General features: G+C 44.4%; 1 protein-coding gene and 1 long non-coding RNA gene across 2 annotated transcripts; both read right to left on the minus strand.

Annotated features, from left to right (window-relative positions):
* Positions 1-201: 201 nt before the first annotated feature.
* Positions 202-1491, minus strand: LOC138109134 (uncharacterized). Its single transcript, XR_011150302.1, has 3 exons — positions 1419-1491; positions 1062-1120; positions 202-539 (listed from the first exon to the last, which is right to left on the minus strand). It is a non-coding gene; the product is annotated as an uncharacterized lncRNA (long non-coding RNA).
* Positions 1492-17240: 15749 nt separating this feature from the next.
* Positions 17241-19317, minus strand: DRD5 (dopamine receptor D5). Its single transcript, XM_069012215.1, has one exon. It carries the CDS (start codon positions 19315-19317, stop codon positions 17860-17862), a length of 1458 nt encoding a protein of 485 aa, XP_068868316.1. The 3' UTR covers positions 17241-17859.
* Positions 19318-21696: the final 2379 nt, after the last annotated feature.

Raw genomic sequence — 21696 nt, forward strand, 5'->3', positions numbered from 1 at the left:
AACTAAGAGAGTAGGTTTGGACTAGATCTTAGGAATAAATTCAGCAATAATTCCATACCGCTTAGCCATGGCTTGAAACATTCTGAAGATCAAAAATTCCAACCACAGCTGCAAAAATTTGAATCATATAAGGATTTACTAATGGCCAGCACCTGAGTATAAAACATCCAGGCCAGCCAGAAGCCAGCATCCAAGCAGGAAAGCCACACCTGAGCTGCTGTGGTCTAAGGCCACTGACGGACTTCAGTGCCCCCATGTGAGGAACACAGCCTGGCTCCAGGCTGAAATACAAAGAAACAGGTGTCTGGCTTCCATGCTCTGGAAGGACTCCCCAAAAGGGATACACAAAAAGCCCCCAGCACATGAAAGAGAGCTGTCCAGAGCTGGTGCCAAGCACATGTTCTTGTATTGAAGCATGGACCTCAATTCTGGACTGTAAGAAGGGTGATGAGCTTTCAAGCTTTGGGGTCCAGAGACTGAGATCTGCTGAGAATGTGTCAAAGAGCTCCTTCAAGTTCATTCCCTTCTCTCCCTCTCACCTGTCATAGAGAAACCTGGTTAAAGCACAGCAAGCAGACCTGGATTTATTGCTTTACTTTTGTGTGAGACGGGATGTTCAAATTTCAACTTCCCAGAACAAACTTAGACAAAGTTGCTAAACCTTTCTTTAACATTGCTAAGGCTTCTGGGGACATACCCCGCATGTCTTTTTGATCTCTACCTCTTCAAATTAAAGGAAAAAATGTGTCTTTCTAGCCCTAACTAGGAATTGCTGTGTTGCCAGCTCTGCAGTTGAGATCATTACTCAAACCTGACAATCATGAGAGAGAAAAATCACCTTCTAGTCTAGGGGAAGCTGGGATGGTGAAAAAAAAATTCAAATTTCATCACTAGTCTCTCTACCTTTCTATTTCACCGCCCTTTCCCACATAGCTGTGATAACTGCTAACATATTTCCTTGTTAATTGCCCAGAAGGGTGAGTTTACTTTTATTCTTGTCAAAAGAAAATTATAGTAATTTTCAATTACTCACTTGATAAGTTTCCTTCTTAGTTTCTTACCTCCTGTGCATGAACATCCTCTCCAATATCCCCCTGTCTTCCTCCACACTCTTCCTTGCCTGCAAGTGAGTCCCTCAGAAATGACAATCCAACAGCGAGTCCTTTGACTGAGGGCCAGGCTCCCCTCTCTCCCATTCCTCCCTCCTTCCTCCAACCTCCTTCACCTCCTCACTGGCCAAGGGCATATCCCTAATTTACACTGAAGGTACTTTAGGAAAAAGAATCACACTGATCTCAAAGCCACAGCCAGTCCTGTGTTGTCCCAAAGAGCAGCCGTGCCTGCAGCCACAGGACCAAGGTCAGGGTGATGGCACTCATGTAAAATGACCAAGGTTTGGGAGCGTTTGCAAGCCTCACCTTTAGGGTAGCATCCTGCAATTGCTTCCATTTTTCAGAAGTTCCTGCCACGGAACATGGCTTTTTTTTTTTCAGTAGAAACCTGAAAAAATAGACATGAATTAAAAATTTATGAGTTTTTCTATCCTGGCTGCTGCTTCTTTTTTTTTTTTTTAGAACCAGTGTGGGATTTACCAGATATATATACGTGAGGTGTGTAGTCCACTCCTTGTTTGCGCTTCACTGTGAAGCTGCATGATTGCATAGGATATCTGACCCTGCTCTCACCCGGTCTCCTCTGCCCCTGGTACTGCACTAAAACATGTGATTTACCTCCTCTACTGTTCAGTAAACTCATCCACAGTGACAGCTACAGAGTGGCCAACAGGTAAGGGGAAAACAATTCTATTCATCGAGGGATTAGTAAAAATAGAAAGACAAACATTACCCAGAAACGTGTCTACTTTTGTCAGCCTGTGTCATTTTTAGCTGAATATGAAAGAAAATTTTGAAAATAATTTTTTACTTCAGTTTGAAATGGATATCTGAAAAAATAGCTTCTAAATAAGAACAAATGTAGCTTAATAGAGTGGCGAATCAAATTGCTGAAAGAAATAGAGATTTCTTTTTGTTACAATGATAATTCCACTGTCATCATGTATCTCTCAATGCATGATTGAAGGTAATACTCAGACAAATGACATCACTAAAGACATAATAATGACCCATAAATTTGGGGCATATTCAGAAACTTGAATTTCATCAGAACACCCATGCAAACAGCAAATTTTTCAAATCAGCCTACCTTCATCTTGCTATTTCCACCTACAAATGACACTAGTCATCAGCTCTTCCCTTTCTCAGTTTCCTTTTCTTTTTAAGGCAAGTTTCCAGTTCTGGCAAGCCATTGAGCTAAGATTAGATACACTGTGGTACAAGCAGGAAAGTGGCAGGGCCATTATTGCCCACAAAGAACCGGCAGGGAACAGGTTCCAGAAGCTCATGGTGAGAGACACTGTGCCCTGCCCACCCCAGTCACAGCTGCCTGTGCCTGAGGATGGGGGGATGGGGATGCAAGCCGATTTCATACAGCTCCTTGGGCTTGGGACCATCCCAAGCTGCAATTGCACCTACTTTTTTTGTGGGGGAGGAAAAGAGCTAGGGGAAATAAAATGCTGCGGATGGAATTTCCTAACTATTGGGCAATCGACTGGAAAAATGCAAATCACTTTAGATGCACCTGAGTGAAATATTTGTACTTGAATCCACACATTTCAATGTCTTATTTGGAGTCCGAGTTATTATGATTTGGGTTATGAAGAGAGAACTTCTAGACTCATCAGATCTCAGCTGTCAGCTGCACCCCCAAATCCGTGGATACATGACAAGTTAACTTTTGTCATACATCACCACAGATTTGTCCTAAGAAGGGTATGGAAATTAAAACCCCACTCAGTTACAAAACTAGTCAGTTACTCCTACTAGAGCAGGATGCTGCAGTTACTCTTTCGTTGTTGTAGTTACCTCCAAATTTTAACACTGAAATAAATAGTCTTCCACACTTTAATTGTGGGAAGGCAAACAAGAGTTGCCTTTTGCGGGGAGCCGCACTCCTCGCTGCTGCCGCACGCCTACGGCTGCTGCCGCTGCTGCCCCTCACACACCCACCGGTGCCGGACGGGCCTCCTGCCCCTCACACACCCACCGGTGCCGGACGGGCCTCCTGCCCCTCACACACCCACCGGTGCCGGACGGGGCTGCTGCCGCTGCTGCCCCTCACACACCCACCGGTGCCGGACGGGGCTGCTGCCGCTGCTGCCCCTCACACACCCACCGGTGCCGGACGGAGCTGCTGCCCCTCACACACCCACCGGTGCCGGACGGGGCTGCTGCCCCTCACACACCCACCGGTGCCAGACGGAGCTGCTTCCCCTCACACACCCACCGGTGCCGGACGGGGCTGCTGCCCCTCACACACCCACCGGTGCCAGACGGGGCTGCTGCCCCTCACGCACCCACCGGTGCCAGACGGAGCTGCTGCCCCTCACACACCCACCGGTGCCGGACGGGCCTCCTGCCCCTCACACACCCACCCGTGCCGGACGGAGCTGCTGCCCCTCACACACCCACCCGTGCCGGACGGGGCTGCTGCCGCTGCTGCCCCTCACACACCCACCGGTGCCGGACGGAGCTGCTGCCCCTCACGCACCCACCGGCGCCGGACGGGCCTCCTGCCCCTCACACACCCACCCGTGCCGGACGGGCCTCCTGCCCCTCACACACCCACCGGTGCCAGACGGAGCTGCTTCCCCTCACACACCCACCGGTGCCGGACGGAGCTGCTGCCCCTCACGCACCCACCGGTGCCGGACGGGGCTGCTGCCCCTCACGCACCCACCGGTGCCGGACGGGGCTGCTGCCCCTCACGCACCCACCGGTGCCGGACGGAGCTCCCATGCAGCACCGTCTGCAGCACGTCCTGCCATTTAACAGCATCGATTTGCTTCGTCAGCCTAATACTTCCCTTTTTCCCTGCTAAACCCTGCAGCTATAAACCTCCAGGCAAGGAAAGAACGCTGGCTGAAGAAGATTTTTTTAATGGCATGTTATCTGCACAGCACTGGCTCAAATAGTTAATGATGTATGGGCATTAAATAAAACTTGCCATTCTCTTTTAACCAGCCTTTCACCCCCTAGATGTATAATTTAAAAAATAGCTTCAATGTTTTCCCAGATCTGCATAGGACAATGTAGTTACTCTCAAAACTTTTCCATAAGATTGGAAATACCTGGAAAAAGGAGACAGTGCTCTGTTCAACCTCTCTGAGTTGAATCAGTGAGTCAAACTGTCTGAACCACATTCCCTGCTTCACTTTGGGGTTGTTTTTTGATTTTTTTTTTTTTTGGTTTTCTGTCTCATCCTGCTGCTTTGTTATCTACTAATGATTCCTAATAATCTATTGCAAATTTATACCTGTGCTTTTACTGAGACAGTACATTAAGATGGTGTAAAAGTGCCATAATTCACCTCTGAATCAGGCCTGCAGTGGGTGCAAGATACTTTACATAAACTAGGGAGGCAGAACTGTGGTAGAACATAGGTTCTGCACAAGAGCTATGACAGCCATAAACAACTCCCCGGTAAAGTGTAACTGAAAAGTTTGGAACCATTTCCTTTAAAAGCACAGGAGCTCACAAATACTCTAGACTGGGAGGCTTTGGTCTCTTTGCAGTGTGACATAGGAAATAGGGAAGCATAAGGTGAAACAGAAAGGCAATAAAGCAAAAGCTGATGACAGGAACTAATTCTTCAAACAGTTTGGCATCCTCATATTTGAAAGGGAAATTGTAGTGAACTTCTAAGACCAAGTCGTATATTTACTAAATCTGCAGCGATATCTAAAGTTAGTTACAGCTGTAGAGGAATCACTGCTCATCAGGGCTACCAGCACAGCACTATTTGTAGCAGGTGGTGATATCTTTTATCCCCTATGACAGAGACTTTCAAGCATTCACATGTTGCTTCACTAGATACAGAGGCAAAATACTTCAGACTCGAAGTAGGGTTTTTATTCCCAGAAGTTTGACTGTTATTGTATCAGTTAGATGGAACATATCGTAGCTTTTGGGGGATTTATAGTACCCAATGACAACAAAAATCAGGGATGGAGTATAAAACATCATGCCTCAGACACCAGTATTTTAAACAGAATTTAACAAGGAGTAGCTATAGAAAAGGAAATGCCTTCATTCTGAGCTACAATATTTGAAAGGGTTAGAAAAATTGTGCACACAACTTACCAAGGGTAACAATTCCTTTTGTCTGGGATTTCAGTGCAAAATCTTCCTGAAGACATCAGAAATCTCCCTCCCCAGTCCAGGAAAGAATTATCAGCTCATTTCCAAAATATCTTCAATACCAGACTGGCAGACAGGACATAAACTTCCCTAACTCTGGAAAAAACTAACACTTCACCACACCCACGTTAAGGCTTATTAAAAGTTTGACAAGTGACATTTAAGTCACTTTTTGGTGCTTTTCCTCCACTTCTCCCTGTAGGAAGAACTTCATGCTGTGGAAGTACAATGATTTATCTTACACAGGTCACTCAATGGACTTCATTGATCCTGTAATCACTAACCATGTCTGGATTTCAACCAGAGACCAAATATAGAGATATTTTGTATAATCCACCTTCTTAGGTATTTTGTGTTACTGTATGAAATATTGGCTAAGAGGTGGGAGTGGGAGGAAGCAGATGAGGCTGAAATGAAGCCAGAAAGCAATCCAATTACTGCTTGCTAAGCCTAGAATATTTTTTGTTGGGCTTTTTTTTTCCCCTTTAATTTTTTAAGCGTAGGTTTGTCAGCCTGGACATCTCATCTTTCCTTCTAATCAAATTCAGAGGTTTAACAGTTGGAAGGAAATTAGGCCAGTGGTGTGCACAACATGGGCTGCACAGTGAAGTAGTTGAGAGGGTACAAAAGCATTACAATTTCCTTTTAGGTGTCAGTTTTGGAAAATCAAAAATGAGTGGAAGTTATGGCATGGGAATAACAGACAACTACTTATATCAAGGACTTTACATCTGGACTGGGCCTTTAAGCAGGTGGGAACCATATCTGGGCTAAGCTTTTCAAAGCACACCAGGACCCTCTGAGCTCTGCCCACTGGTAGAGGAGAGCTGGACTGAGAATTGCTGCCAAAGTTAGTCTGTCCTTGGAGGAAGGAGATACACAGCTGTAGCCAGTTTATGAAAAGCCAGTCTTGCATAGGGTGCTGGGACCACAAATTGTTAAGTCTTTGTGTAGCTATACACTTTGTCTTATATTTCATCCTTCTTTCCTGTATTATCTTTTTGTGTATGTATATTCTAGCTTACAAAGATGGGGACTGGCCATAATATGTTGCTCATCCTGTAGAGAAGGCAAAAAGGGGTCACATGAGAAGACATTTCCACTGTTCAGAGCCTTCATAGATACAATTTGAGTCCACAGTGCAGGCAGGTATTGCAGGTCCCATCACCTCCAACAGAGTCAGAGACTTCACCGAATAGATGAAAGCAGCAGGAACTCCATAACCTGACACAAGCAACACATGAGATCTCCAAGGCCTCAGGAAAGTGTGCACCTCTTTTCTCACAGGAGAACAGATTCTTAAATGGATATAGTCTGGCTCCAGTACTGAACAACCCTGATGGACCTTGAATGTTCCATCCTCACATCAGTCACAGGTCAGTTGCAGGTAAGCCAGAAAACCAATTCCAGTCTGGCCTGAGATCATCACTGCTTGCCAGCTAGAAAAAATGTACAAAGAGGGGTTTTCATATGACCTGGAAGCTATTGACTTGAACACAGAGTGAGACATGCAGAAATAAGTCTCCTCTGAATCTGGAGTTCCACCCCAGGGAAAAGTAATTTGTGAAGGAAAATTCCCAGCAGAGAATCCTTTCTAGCTGTTGTAGGTGAAAGAAGAAACTTCAATTTGAGCACTAACAGGCTGCAGAAAAGTGGTATGGAGAGCCAGTGTCTGAATCCAAACTTTTCACTCTCAAACAGAAGTCTGCTACTGCAACCAATGCAGACAGATAAATTTTGATAACACCTGGACTGAACTAAAGTGCCACATCCCAAATCCTCCAGTAATAAAGAAGTGCAAACCAGTCACCAATTGGCTGATCATGTAATGTGTTTCTGCACATAAACCATGGTGTTTGGGGTCCTGGAAAGCAGAGGTGAAGCAGAAAAGTAGGGTTCCCAAAATGAAGTCATCTTGGAAAGAAGAAGGGAGCCCAGAGAGAAGAAAGCTGAGGTCTTGGCTAGAGGAAAGATCTGGAAAGTATGTTTCTTCCAGCTACTGATTAGCAACTCCCTAAGGAGATTATTTGTCACTTTCAGGACAGTTTACCCTATCTAATGAAATAGGAAAAAACATTTCCTCCTGTACCAAACAAATGTCTCTAGTGCTCCAGTTAATATGCTTAGAAAGAAAGGAGAGGAAGAGTGAGAGGGAAAGGGAGAGGGAGAGGAAAGACAATTTTAGAATGGCAGTCATCCCTTTTAAATCAGCTTCACCACTGAATGATCTGTCCTAGTAGATTAAAGTTATAAAGTTTGTATTGCTGCCATCACTGTGTTCATTCCATTTGCTTTTATACACAAGGCACTGAAGCATACCATCTTTTAAAAAAGCAGCTGAAAGTCAGCTGTGCCTCTTTGAGTCACAAAATAAACCTCTCAGCCCAGGAATGTGAAGTTAAGGGCATCTTTTTGGTTCCCCAAGGCTGCCTGAATGCTGTGCAAAGAGGCATTGATGTAACACAATCTGTTCTTTGGCCAGCTCAGGCTGGGGAGCACATCACATAGGATGGTCCTCATTTTACATCCATTTGTCCCAGTGCTGCAAAATCCTACTCCAGGGAGTTTTAATAACATGAATCATTGCAGCAGTATGTGGGAGGCAGTGGTTTGCTTCAGCTTACTGTGGGAGAAGATAAAGCAGATGCTGAACCAGGTGATGCTCACAAGTGAGAAGGAATGATCCTGCCCCGTCTGAATTTACAAAGTCTTCCACTTTGTACATACACACTTAGGCTGCACTTAAAATCTTGTCCAGCTGGGATCCAGATTCATCTGCAACATCTACAGGTGTGCTTGGGTAAATACATCTGTAACCTAGAAGGTATTAAAATGCTTGCATTTCAATTTACATGGAATTTAGGTGCCTAAGATCAGGACAACAGTCTTGAAAAAATATCACTTCCACACCCAGATGATTTTTAAGACAATATTGTCTCCATATGCCTTAAACTGGGCCATAACATACACCCCATTGGTCTTCATTTTTGTTGAGACATCTTCCCACCAGCTCTGGCACCTGCAGACCAGGTGTTCCTGCACTGCTCCCACTTGATTTACTGAGCACACTCAGAACCTGACATTTAGCTTGACCCAGAAACATCCAGTAAGGAGAGTTTTTTGCAATGTGTATCACACTCTAGTGGTTGAGAGGTTCTGCTGAAAACAGATCAAGCTTCTGCAACCTCCAAGGAGAGCTGCTGAGCAGCAGGGTGAGCAGGGGCACTGTCTCCCCTTCTCAAACCCGGGGTTCTACTGGGGCGTGCACCGATCCAGGAGTGCAGGTTTGAGTTATTGAGCTTTACCTAGTGCAGGTCTTCACGATAGCACGAGAATATATTCAAGCAGAGGTATCATCACCTCACTTTCAAACAGCATATGAGCAAAACATTTAAATTTTGGAGTTTACTCTGCAGACCTCTGCAGTTCTTACCATCACCTGGATATTCTGAAAGAAGCTACTAGATGATTTAAAAAAAAAGACACATTCTGCAAAGATGTAAAACATCATGAGCATTACTAAATTATATACTAAAATTTTCCTATTAGATGATATATACGTATTTACATGATTTAAATATATCATGTAAATGTTATATACATATTTATGTATGAAGTTAAGCTTTCTATCTCTTAGGCCCATTTCCAGCTGTCCCATCACTGTAGAAAACTGTTGAGGAAGATGAAACAGGAAAGCCTTATAAATATGATTGCCTGACAAAAGATTTTGGGAATATGAAAACTATAAGAGATCGAAATGAAAGCCACCTTTGAGATACCAAGCCGTAGTTACTGAACAACTGGAAAACAATGGTATAGCCGGCTGAAGGTAATCCCCTCTTGACTGAACAATACCCTCTGCTTACAGACAGGTCCAAGGGTCAGAGCAGACCCTACTAGCTCAGCAGAAGGGGTCCAAAGAGTAGTTTTTAGGAGTTAAAATGTAACACTCTATGGTAATGTAATAACTCTTATAGGCTGTATGTAAATGCTATAGGATTTGTACGTTGTAGTAGATTGGCTAGTGAGAATTAGAATATTCAGTACAGAAGAGGATTTATTGTATTGTAACAAGGACCTCGCTCTCTTAGCTCTCTTGCTCTTAACTCTCTTCTTACCTACTGTCTTGCTCTTGCTCTCTCTCTCTCTCTCCCTTACTCCGCTCTTACCTTGGGCCTGCTCCGAGCTGCAGCTGGCAGCTCTAAGCAGTGCCCCTGTACCCACACCCTTTGCAATAAACCGAGTGTTCCAAGATCTGACTTCAGAGATCTCTCGTCTCCGGCCGGGCCCGACCAAACAACCCACACCCACCCACAAAAGCTCCTACACAAAACTATCTTTATTCAACCGGCAAAAAATAGTAGAACTTGGTACCTCTATATTTGAAAAAAAATATTGCTAATACTTCCATTTAGCAGAAAGCAGAGCCCCCACATGCTTTGTACTTACACGTTGGCAGATTTAGGTTTGAGTCACTAAGCATCACCTCCATATCATCATGTTACAAGTCATCACAGATCAGCTTTTCACAATAAATATATGCATCTAATGCGCAACACCAGATTTTGACTATGTTCCTTACACACCTTAATTGCACAGATTAAAGAAATCATAGTACTGACATACTGAGGGCCATTTTACTTGAGATTTCAAATAGGCACCTTCAGAAATTTTCTGGAAGACAGACTTGCTTCCAGCAATCCAGCAGGATAAACCTCTAAAATGCTCTACCATCATACAGTGAAAACAGCACCATACAGCACAGCACAGCCCTCTCTGCTCTCCTCTCCTTGAACAAGTATTCCTTGCAGGATAATGTAGGGTGTTGCTGTGGAAGTTATTTTCCATTGTACCACAATGGAATAAATGTGACAGCTCTTCATCTGCTGCACACAGTAGACAGACACTTGAGTTGCACCTGTTTAATGATAAAATGCAGTAGCACTACTGAAGTTATTCAGAAGTGGCAGGAGGGGATTGCACAGAGCAGGAGAGTCTGTGGATCCTGGGAGGTGGACCGGGCTCTCAGCCCTTCTCCATCGGCTTCCCCATGCAAATCTCACCCATCTCTGTACGGCCTCCCTGAGGCCCACAAGCCCTGCCCTGGCCCCATCCTGACCCCTTCCAGTCCCCTTTCAGCTACTTGCTCCAAAACCTACTGACCTCTATTTTCATCCCTGCCTCAGCCACTGGGCACCCTATCAGTTCTTCCTGGTCCCTTGCCTTCTTCAACCACCACCACATTTGTGGATTGATGGACTCTCAGCTGGTTTCTAATTCCTTCTTAAATTCTCTCCCTCCCTTTTACCCACCTGTTTTCTTTCCCATGCTCAGACAGAGCTCTGTTATTTCCAGGAATTTCAGTCCTGGCACTTCACCCAGTGCTGCTGAGCTGGTCCTGAAATTTGCACTTTTATATCTCATTTGACCTATGAAACCCCGACTATCTAGAAATATTATTTTTTAAGAGAGGGACATTATTTGAATTATCAAAGAATTGTTTAATACAGAAAATACTTCTACCTAAGAAGCCATTTAACATTAAGATACTGTCTTACCTCAATTGAATGTTTGGAGATTATGCAAAACATTTTATCTTCTGATGAAGCAGAAATTCTTTGCAGACTGTGAAGAAGTTTGCATCTTTGTTTTACTGAACCAGAAAGACAAAAGTGTTAATATACACTGGTGAGAGACTTTCAGAAGTACTTATAAATAATCTGCTTTTCTTGCTGTCTCAGAATGCTTATAGATAAAGATTGATTGGCAAATCATTATAAAGCTGCTTTGAATATAAAATAGTTGAAAGAAATTTGCACTGCTAAATTTCATCTGGGAACACTATGTACTAGTATTTTATTCTTATTTATTAATGAAAGATAATAAAATTTTAAGACCCGATTTGTTTCTTCTGGGTGAATTTGTACATTTTGCATTTATAGAGAGAAAATTATATTTAATTAACCTATAAATATGACTGAATAGCTTTTTTAATATAAATAAAAGAACCTATATATGCAAGCATATAAAAATCAAATGCATATACTTTTCACAATGAAAATATTCAGCCTTTATTTCTATAAAAGCCAAAAAATTAAACCTCTTGTAGAAAAAATTCCATTACCTCTATGTCTAATACTGATCCATTCTCACTTTGTATTCTCAAGCAAAATCCTCAAGAGCTTTTAAAAAAATCTGTTTACTCTTGCCCTCTAAATTATGGTTTTGGTGAATAATCTTGTGTTGAGAATGGAAATGTTGCTCGGGAAGAAAACCACATTTAACAATAGCAACAAAAAGACCAATAAGATTCCCTTTGGGCAGAGAAATAATGTAATTTAAGTGTAGCTTGAGGTAGTTCCAGATTTGGTAACAAGGTACCAAGGAGCAAACTCCATGCCAGGAGCTTCTGTTCATCAAAGGAGACTAATTATATCAGGTCAACAGAGAAAGCAAAATGTCAAGGCCAAAGGATAGAAACTTAGATTTTTAATTTTACTGAAGATCTTTCAGATTGGAAAAATGAGGTCAGAGGGTAAAAGCAAGCACACTGAACTTCCTGGTTAATATTTTATTCATGGCACATTTTCAAAACTGCATCAGGTGAGCTGCAGACCAGACTTCTCCAATTCCTCAGAAGAAACCAAGCTCAGGCTGTGGTCAAGGCTCATCTCTGCTATGTGATTACCAGGGCCTCTGGAAAAACCATATGAATTTAGGATTGGATCTCTTCAATTCAATACTGGGCCCCTAAACTATGACCTACCTGCAGCTCAGACACCAAAGCCCCGAGCAGCTCTCGCAGCCACATCCGTTCAAGCCACAGCCAGGCCCCAGCTACGCTGGAGAGGCCAAGCCAAGCAGATCTCATTTGAAACCACTTTTTTCAGAGCATAACCTCAGAAAAGAAAACGTGGTTTCTCTTTTATGTAGCAACCTAAAAACATCCATTGTTTAAAAAGTTCCGATTTCCTATGCATCACATTCAGATTTGGAGCATCTGTCTTGGGAGCAAGGGGTCTACCAGTGAGCAGGCATTTGTGGAGGGTGAGGTTCTTGTGTGTCAGGAATGGCCCCCTGCCCTGCAGTCCCCTGCACCAGCTGGCTGACACCAGACCAATTTCATGCAAACTGAACCCATCTGCATGCGCTTTTGCCACTTCTTTCCTTGTTTCAGACCTCCCTCCTACTGTGAATCAGCAGATTTATAGTAGAAGGTTCAGAGCTTTCCAGCTTCTTTTGCTAGCAATGAGAGTGCAGTACTCAATATAAACAAGTATTTGCTGTTAACTGAAGGGAATAATTCACATGAAGAAATTTTTTTCACAGACTGGAATTTTTTATTAATTTTTATGATTACTGCATAGTATTTGGTAAATCTCATAAATGTGACTGTGATGGCTATGATATAAAGATTAAGTCCATAAAAGTATTTATCCTCCTTAAATAACTATCTGTTCACTATAAATATTACTGACTGTTATCTCCACTTACGAGAATTGATTTAGACACAAAACAATACAAAACCATCCTGTAAATTTTCTATTAAACTAAACTATCCTTAGTTAGTTAAGGAGAGATAGCAGGTCCTCTGAGAAAAACAGTTCATCATCTGCTTCAGATGATATTATTTGTATTTCCACTCTTGACACACCTAATGCTATTAACTGTTCACTACCATCAACTGCAACAATACCACTGCAGCAATAAACAAAAGGCTGAAGAAAGAGACACATCTTTGATGCCCCATTAACAGGAATATCCTCATTTATAGTTTATTTTGTGTACATCATTGCTTTTAAACCATAAGTATACCCTTACCTTTGAAAACAATTTAAACTTGGAGGGGTAAAATTCTGTCAATAAACACACAGTGCACTATATATTTAACAAGGTACTCTAAATGCAGCAGTGATTGCTGATCTATGATCAAAGTGGAGATTCTCTGTGTGGGCTTCATGAAGCTTCTGAGAAGTTTGAAAAGTCTTACAAAGTTTGAAAACAAATACATCTGAGTAAAAAAAAATACTTCTGCATTGCAGCAGGTGAAATATTTTGTTCAGTGTGCCAACTTAACATGGCTTCATGCACTATCAGAGAATACCTAAGGCAATATTTGTAAGAAGCCAGAAGAAATAATTTCGTTCCTCTGTAACGCAACCACACATTCAACCCTGAGATCTTCTGCTGAATTACTGAATATTTTAAAGAACTTATGAATGCAATTAAACAGTAGTGAAGATAGCCTCAGAGAAAAGAAAAATCTCTGCATAATTGTTAACACAGACATAGGTGTGTACCCTGCCTTCTGTGTGACAGTGATAAAAATGCCCTCCTTATTAAGAGTGGCAATTTCAGCACATAGAAACAGCTGAGGAACTTGTGACCTCTCAAACCTCCAGTATGATGCATGTTCTGAACACTGCCTCCAGTCCTGTCAGTCTTGAATGTTGAGTTTATATATGATTGACTCCTAAATGGTGTAAGATTGTGCTTAGTGACATTGCTACAATAAGCCCTTCTAATTTTAAAGCCTTTTTTGTTACATGTTACAAAAATGCAGGAGTTCTCGGTAGGGAGCCTCCCTGCAGACACACATCAGATGTGGCTGGCAAAAGTGAAAAACACAATGAAAGCAAAGCAATAAAGTATCAGACTCACGAAAAATTACTGCAGTAATTTTTCTCCCTTTGGAAAGTGTTTTACTTGTGTTCACCTCTCAGAAAGACACCTACATTTCTTTAGCTTAGGGGGAAAAAAACAAAAAAAAAACAACCAAAAACAAAAACCAAGATCCATTGTTAAAGCAGAGCTGCTAAAATCTCTTTAAGGGTTTGAAGAGTGAAAGAGTCTTTATGGTGTTCTCCGTGTCCCAGCTTCTTAAAAATTATGATACCTTCACATGTTCTGTTCTTCCACAGAAGACTTAAAATTACTTATCTGTAGTTACACACAAAGATACTCACAAAGACTACAAATACACCAACCCTCCTTAGGTATGGTGCTATCCAGGACTAACAGATCCAGCGGGCTAAGAGGTAATTTAAAAGTGAAGCAAATTGCAACATAAGATTTCTAAAAATAATACAAAACAGAAACTGAAAACAGTCTGAGACCTTGAAGATCAGCCATCACTCAGGACTAGATTAAGTTAAAGTCAAACAGTATCATACATTCAAACCATTTAGGTACAAAAAGAAAAATGCAGATGAGAGGCACAGAACCACAGGCACAGATGAGTTCAAGAGAGACACCATGAGGATATGAAGATTATAAAAACCCACTTGCACTTCCAGTGAACTCCGCTCTATGTAAAGGCAGATGCATTAGTCCTTAAGAGGGAAACCATTAAAAAAGTAGGGCAGCAGTTTCATCCGAGAGAAACAAGTTAGAACAATCCTTTTGGGGATGTTTTCATTAAAACAGGCTGCCCCTTTTTATAGTTCAAGGCAAGATACACATTTCTTTTTAAAGTTTATTTTACTAATTCCAAATACTCTAGCTTTGTCAGTGGTAAGTAATTAAGACATATTAAAATGCAACAAATTGTCCCTATGAGTTAAGAAAATATTTTCTTTCAGATCCATAAGGTCAAGCTCTGCTTCCAGCAAAAAAAAAACAACCTTCTGTGTGTCTTTTGAAGCAGAAATGTTCCCTTTCTGATGCTCCTAGGCTCTGAAAGAGGCAGTCCCCTGACAGACACATATTTCAAGATGAGAGGTTACATCATAGAGCCACCATCAGAAATCATTTACCAAATGAAGTAATGAAATGAAAACTACTAATGGAAAGTGGAAATTTGGCAAGTTTTCTGTACTGCCCTAATCATGCTCACAAAATCTAAAGGCTGGCTAAAAAACACCTTCCTTCAGATCTAAGAAAAAGACTGTTTCTAATAGCTGTTCTATAAACCCACCAATGGAGATGGATGGTTTCTTGCATCCCAGAGCCAGCCCACTCACTTATCCATAAACCCAGGCAGGTAAAGCCTCAATGAGGAGAACACTGACCAAGGTGATGCCCTAACATCTTGTACACATCTACCCCTCTGCCACAGCTGCAGTGAGCTGGATCCAAGGGAGCTGTCACAGCCCAGCACAGAGATCACGGTGAAGCAGAAAGGCCACACGGGGAGGTGGGGGGGACACCTTCTGTTCTGCTGCTCTGTACTGCTGCTGGAGCAGGATAACCATGCAGCACCACACTGCACAGCCTGCTGGCATGCAGATGCTCAGGAAGAGATCATGATTTCCCTTCCCCATCTCCCCAGGCTGCTTCTGATTTAATGCAGGCAAAACTGGATAAAATACAGGCATTGCCCTGGGACCTGGAACCAGCACCAGATGCCTGCACCTCTTGCATCTGGTTTTTTGCACAAATCCAGCTTAACCTGCTGTACTAGCCTCAACACTGGAGTTGTAACTAGAAAATGCAAGAAATCTAAGTTCAGGTTGGGATAATTCATTTCTGCACCACCAGAAGCAGTTTCTTTCATTTTTATTTGAGAAAATTATTTTATTCTGGGCAAGTTTATCTAACCAGCAGGGCTAGAAGTGTGGTTAACTCTAACAACATATGAGTACTTTAGTATAGGAACAGTAACATATATCACCCTTGATGTCAAGTCATTATTAGGTTGAACCTGGTTATGGTTATGGGCATGAGATTTGTTTTTCAAGCTTCCCTGAGCCACAGACACAATACCCTTTCCTAAAGACAGCTGTAAAGGGATATTCCACTGAGATTTCATATCAACAGCAAAGAAAATGCTCAGGTAGATGTCAATCTTCAGTGACAAGCAGTTGAAAAGGTAATCCAAGATGATATAACTAATTAGTGTCAAAGACTAAATACATAAAACATTGCTTCCAGACCAGATTGCCTCAGAGGCCACCACAGAGAGATTTCAATCACATGCCTCCTGCACTTCTCCCACCCCATATCCCAAGGGGAAGGCAGACAACCCCCAAACCAGTATTAAGGATTTGACTTCCAAGCAGGCTCAATACTAAGCCCATAATATTCGCAAATTCCAGCATCTGGTTAAATTATTTTCCCTGAACCATGCTGTCTACTGCAGATCCCACTTTCCCTCTTTTACAGGAGCCTTCCTCTCCCAGTTAGGCAGGATGAGGAGGCCCCAGGTCAGGGCTATTAGGACGGAGGGCTGCAGAATCCACACCTACAATTCAATTTAAATCTGCTCAGCTGATGGCACAGGTATTTTTCAAGGGTAAATTAATTCAAGTGTTGTTCACCTTGTGAGCCAAAACTTGAAAGAAATATTGGTATTGCTTTTACTACCTTTGATCATGTATTTTGGAAACAGCATCACTTTTGATTTCTGAGATGAAAGCTTACAACTGTTTCTAATATTCCATTTGATGTAAATGATTCAATAGAAACAGAGCCAAAAATACTCTTTTCAGTTCTAAAGATTACTTTAAAATATTTAGCATATAGTTGAAGTACTTACAGCACCCTTAAATTCCAGTTAATAAGTAACTAAAAAAATACATTAACAGAATTCTTTTCTGCTCTCAGTGTGAATGAGTTCTCTAGTGTCTACACTGGGACATGATGACTATTAATATCATTTTCAAACACAATTATTGTTTTTAGACACACCCAGCTCCTAATTCTATCACCAAACTCTTTACTAACATTTTTAAAAAGTAAGTTCAAGTACAGAATTAAATGGAAAATTTTAATAGCTTATCCACATGTATCCTTGATATTCTTGGCTGCAGAAAGGGATAGAACCATAATATTAAAGAAAAAACAGGTATAATTCTAGCTGTAAGAGCCATATAAACAAGTTCATCCACGTCAAGAATTCCTATGAGCCTCGCTTTTATTAAAAAACTGTATTTTCTATACAGACTATTTACTTTTAAAATAATAGGGTTCAGCTGCTAGTCATTCTAACCAGTCATATAGAAATGTTAATTTAAATACTTGTTGTAAACCTTTCAGGGTGACAAATGAAAGATAATAAACCCTTGATCAAGATAACCTTTATTTATTCATCTGGGAACAGAGGATATCATAGGCAACAACGCCGCCTAGGAGAACAAGGATTTCACATAAACTGTTTTGGCAGAAACACGCATTTAAATAATCATCCAAATCACCACCTCACTATCTCTATCTTAAAAAAAATCCAAACAAAACAAACAAACAAAAAATAGAGAAAAACAAACATAAGATCTGAACAAACAAACAGCCCAGATTTTTTTTATTTAGTGTCTATGCCAGCCACATCTGTCCCTGACTTTAGAAGTCATAATACTTAGCAGTGAAAATGGCACCTTTCATTTGCAAACACATTATAAACATGAACTGACTGCAATTATACCACAATACCTTACCACAGCTAATCAACATGACTGCCTGGTCTGCCCTCATCCTGGGGAAGTGCTGATTTAAGTTTGTGCTGCCAGCCCCCTGTATGACAGTGTCTACACCCTGCAAAGTACTACCCACAGAAGTGAATTTAGCATAAACTGACTGACCAATAAACAGCACACCATCAAGCAGGTTTCTTCACTCAGTGATATTTTCTTTTATAATCCAAGAAGAACTGACTAGACCAGGATGCAAATTAATGCAAACCATTTGGAGTGAAAGGTGTTATCTTGCCTAGCGAAATCTCCCCCTCACAGTCCAGCTCACAGGCAGAGTCAGTGGCAACTTCATGGTCAGGGGAGATCTGGGACATCCTATCAAAAGGGTCCTCGCGATTTTCCTCACAGTCAACCACATTTGGGATCATGTTAACATAAGCAGTCACTATCTCCTTATGGTAAAGGGTGTCCTGGTTGTAAGAGATAAGCTCATTGCTTATATTAACAGTCTCCACTGGAGTACCAGAGCAAAACTGACCGCATCCCAGGAGGTTGGAGAAAACCTTTCTAAAGTCAGCATTGAAGGCATAGATGATGGGGTTAAGAGAAGAGTTGGCCCAACCAAACCAGACAAAGATATTAAAGGTGGTCTCACTGACGCAGGGGAGGCCAGCGTGGGGGTCACTGGGTGGGCTCTCGCAGAAGGGAACCATGCAGTTCAGGATGAAGAACGGCAACCAGCAGCAGACAAAGACACCCATGATGACAGAAAGAGTCTTCAACACCTTAGTTTCTTTCCTGATGGAGGACTTGAGGCTTGTGTGATGGTGGCAATCAATGTGGCTGCTCCGGCAGCTCTGTGCATGCTCGGCTGCCCTCTCCAAGGAAGAAATACGACGAATCTGCACCTGGGCAATGCGGTAGATTCGAGTGTAGGTAACTATCATGATAGCCACCGGGATATAAAAACTGATCAAGGAGGAGGAAATAGCATAAGTCCTGTTGAGGCTGGAGTCACAGCTCTCTGATGGTCCAGTGAGGGTATCATTGCTGCCAGAGGTCCCATCAGAGGGTCTCACTGCTGCTAATGCCACCCATGTGGTACTCATATCTTCTGCCCAGGTGGTGACAGCACCTGCTGCTGCCCAGGCAGTGCCAAATTCATCTCCAATATCAGCAGCAGCAACAACATCCCCACCTTTGTGCCAGTTGAGCTGGACAGGGATGAAGGAGATAAGCACAGACAGCGCCCATGCCACGCTGATCATCACCAGAGCCAACCGCTGGGTCATCTTCCTCTCGTAGCGGAAAGGGCTGGAGATAGCCCAGTACCTGTCCACACTGATCACGCACAGGTTGAGGATGGAGGCCGTGGAGCACATGATATCAAAGGCTACCCAGACGTTGCAGAAAGCCCCAAAGGGCCAGTACCCAGCTACCTCTGCCACCGCCTTCCAGGGCATGACCAGCAGGGCAACCAGCAGGTCCGAGACAGCCAGGGACACGATGAAGATGTTGGTAACCTTGCTCCGCAGGTGCCGGTAGCGGACGATGGCCGCGCACACCAGCACGTTCCCAAAGAGGGTCCAGAGGATGAGCAGCGCCAGCAGGCTGCCCGCCGCCACCTGCGCCGCGCCGGGGGAGGCCGCCGGCCCCCGCGGCTCGTCGGGGGGCCCCGTCGCCGGCGGCAGTGGGCTCCGGCCGCCCCGCAGCATCGCTGGCGGCTCCCGCCGGCGGCGGGGCGGCTCCGGCCGGGATGCGCCGAGCTGCCAGCGCCGCCCCGCCGCCCGGCCCCATGGGGCCGCTGCCCCCCCGCCCCGCCGCCACCCCTGCCGGATGGCCCCGCGCCGCCGCCCCGGCGGCCCCGCTCCGCCGCTCAGCGCGCTCCGGGCTCCGCGCCTCGCCACTACCGCCGCGCCAGCCCTGCCGGGGTCCCTGTCCCGCGCTCCGGGGCCCCGCCTGGAGTCCCCGCCCCGCCGCTCAGTGCAAGTACCCCTGCTCGGGATCCCCGCCCAGAGGCTCAGTGCGGATCCCCCGCTCGAGGTCTCCGCCCCGCAGCTCCTTCCAGGGGTTCCCGCTCGGCAGTTCGGCGCGTCCCCCTGGTCGGGGTCTCTGTCCCGCGGACCCGGTTTGGGTACCCGCCTCGCGTCCTTTCGCTTGCGCTCCCCGATCCGCAGCTCAGCGCGCTCCTCTCTTCCTCAGGCTCCCCTCTCCGCGGCTCAGCGCGTATCCTGCCCAGTGCACACGCTCCGCGCCCCCGCGACTCCCGGTGGCTCCCGCCCGGGCTGGCGGCTCCGCTCGCCCCGTGCCCGCCCGGGCTCCCAGCGCGGCGGAGCTGCGCTCCAGCCTGCGCTGCCCGCCCGTTCCCCGCTGCCCCGGGCGGCCCGCCCGCCCCCGCCGCCCTGTGAGCATGCTCCGCCGCCAGGGACGCCCCGTCCGGGCCGGTGGGCACCGCGGCTGGCAGGGGACGGGACTGGACGGGAAGGCGCAGCGGGGGCAGCCGCCCTGCCCTCTCCTTCCCTCACTCCGAAACCGAGTCATCCTCGCAATTCCTTGGTGCCGTCACCAGCTCTGTACGGAGGTTTTGCGCAGCAGAAGAGAAGAGCGCGGTCCCACCGCGGGGAGCGGGGAAATGCCCCCCGGCATCCCCCGGGGAAGAGGGGCTGTCGAGGACGTGTATGGACATAACTCGGTCAGCCTCTCGCTGGGAGCGAACGAGGCTGAAAGGCGCGGTGTGGGGAGAGGGACGGGCTGGGTGTCTTCCACACGGATGGGAAATAGAGTGTGTCTCCGTGGTTATTCAATGGCTTCTACTGGATGGCTGGGATGCATTACAGGCCGAAAGCCCGGCAACCGAAAATCCGATTCTCTCTCTTTCCGGCTCTATGGGATGAATCATTCCTATCGGTAGGGCTCCAGCACAACTAGAGACAGACTATGACCATGAGCATTACAGGTGTTAATACTCTTGGACTCACCATGTGCTAATGTCATGCTTGAGTTTCTTCAGAGAATATGTCTTAGTGATTTTTATTCAAAATATGCTGGATTTTGTTCCTCTAAAACTTCATTCCTTTTAAAAACCTTTGCCAGAGATCAAACCCATTCTTGACTCAGCAGCCTGTTTTGGCACTGAAAGGGCTGAAGAACTCACACTCTCCAGGGGCCTTCCAGCTGTTTTTCCAGGCAGATCGGGAAGGACAAGACCCACTATACCTTGCTGGATCTGCAACGACATGAGGGAAGATTAAGTGCTAGAGTTACTAAATACAGAGGGAAAAAAAATATTCTGAACCCTTTTAGGTAATTTTATAAAGTTGTCACAAGAAAAACTGGAGCTGCGCTTCAGCTCTTGCTTAAGAAATTGGCACTACTTTTCCACATTTAAGCAGAGTTATATTTAATATTGGAGGAAGAACTTAGCTTTTGTCGCCACTGAATTCTAAACAGTGTGACTAAAGCTCTGATGCTGAGGCAATGTGTTGCTTGTACAAACTCTGCTTTCCTAAGCAATGCCTCCTACAATTTCTCTAAACGAAGAAGCAGATTGCACAAGTACTTGTGCACATGCCTGTTGAAGCTGCTAGTCCAGGGGATATTTTGTAATGTAGATGATGGGGATATTTTACATAAAATTGCAATGATCAGATTTGCTTGTTTAGCTTATATTCACTGCTTCACCAACGTAGAGGTGTATGCATACACTTGTAATATGGTATCTGTATGCATATGTTTATTTACATGTGTGCTGCCAATACTCATGAGCTATTTAAGTAAATGTATGTGTAGGTACCTGTCTTGATAACAAGAGTATCCCGATAATAACATAGCCTGCCCACAACTCAGCAGCCCCTTGCCTACACTGGTAGCTTGGTACAAATCAGAGGTGCAAGTGTGTGTTTTCTCCTGCCAGCTCTGCCGGGTGTGCTGGAGTCAGGCACAGAGGAGGTGCAAGCAGACAGGAAAGATGCCTTAGCCCATTGAAACAAAAAATTGTAAGAGCTCCCCTGTCAGATGTTTAAAGAATGAAGTTTTGCTATGCTTTCTTTTTTACTGTCTGCAATAGGTGGCCCAAAGTGGAGGGCTTTCTAAAG

The sequence above is a fragment of the Aphelocoma coerulescens genome, chromosome 4 (assembly GCF_041296385.1).
Source record: "Aphelocoma coerulescens isolate FSJ_1873_10779 chromosome 4, UR_Acoe_1.0, whole genome shotgun sequence".
Lineage (NCBI taxonomy): Eukaryota > Metazoa > Chordata > Aves > Passeriformes > Corvidae > Aphelocoma > Aphelocoma coerulescens.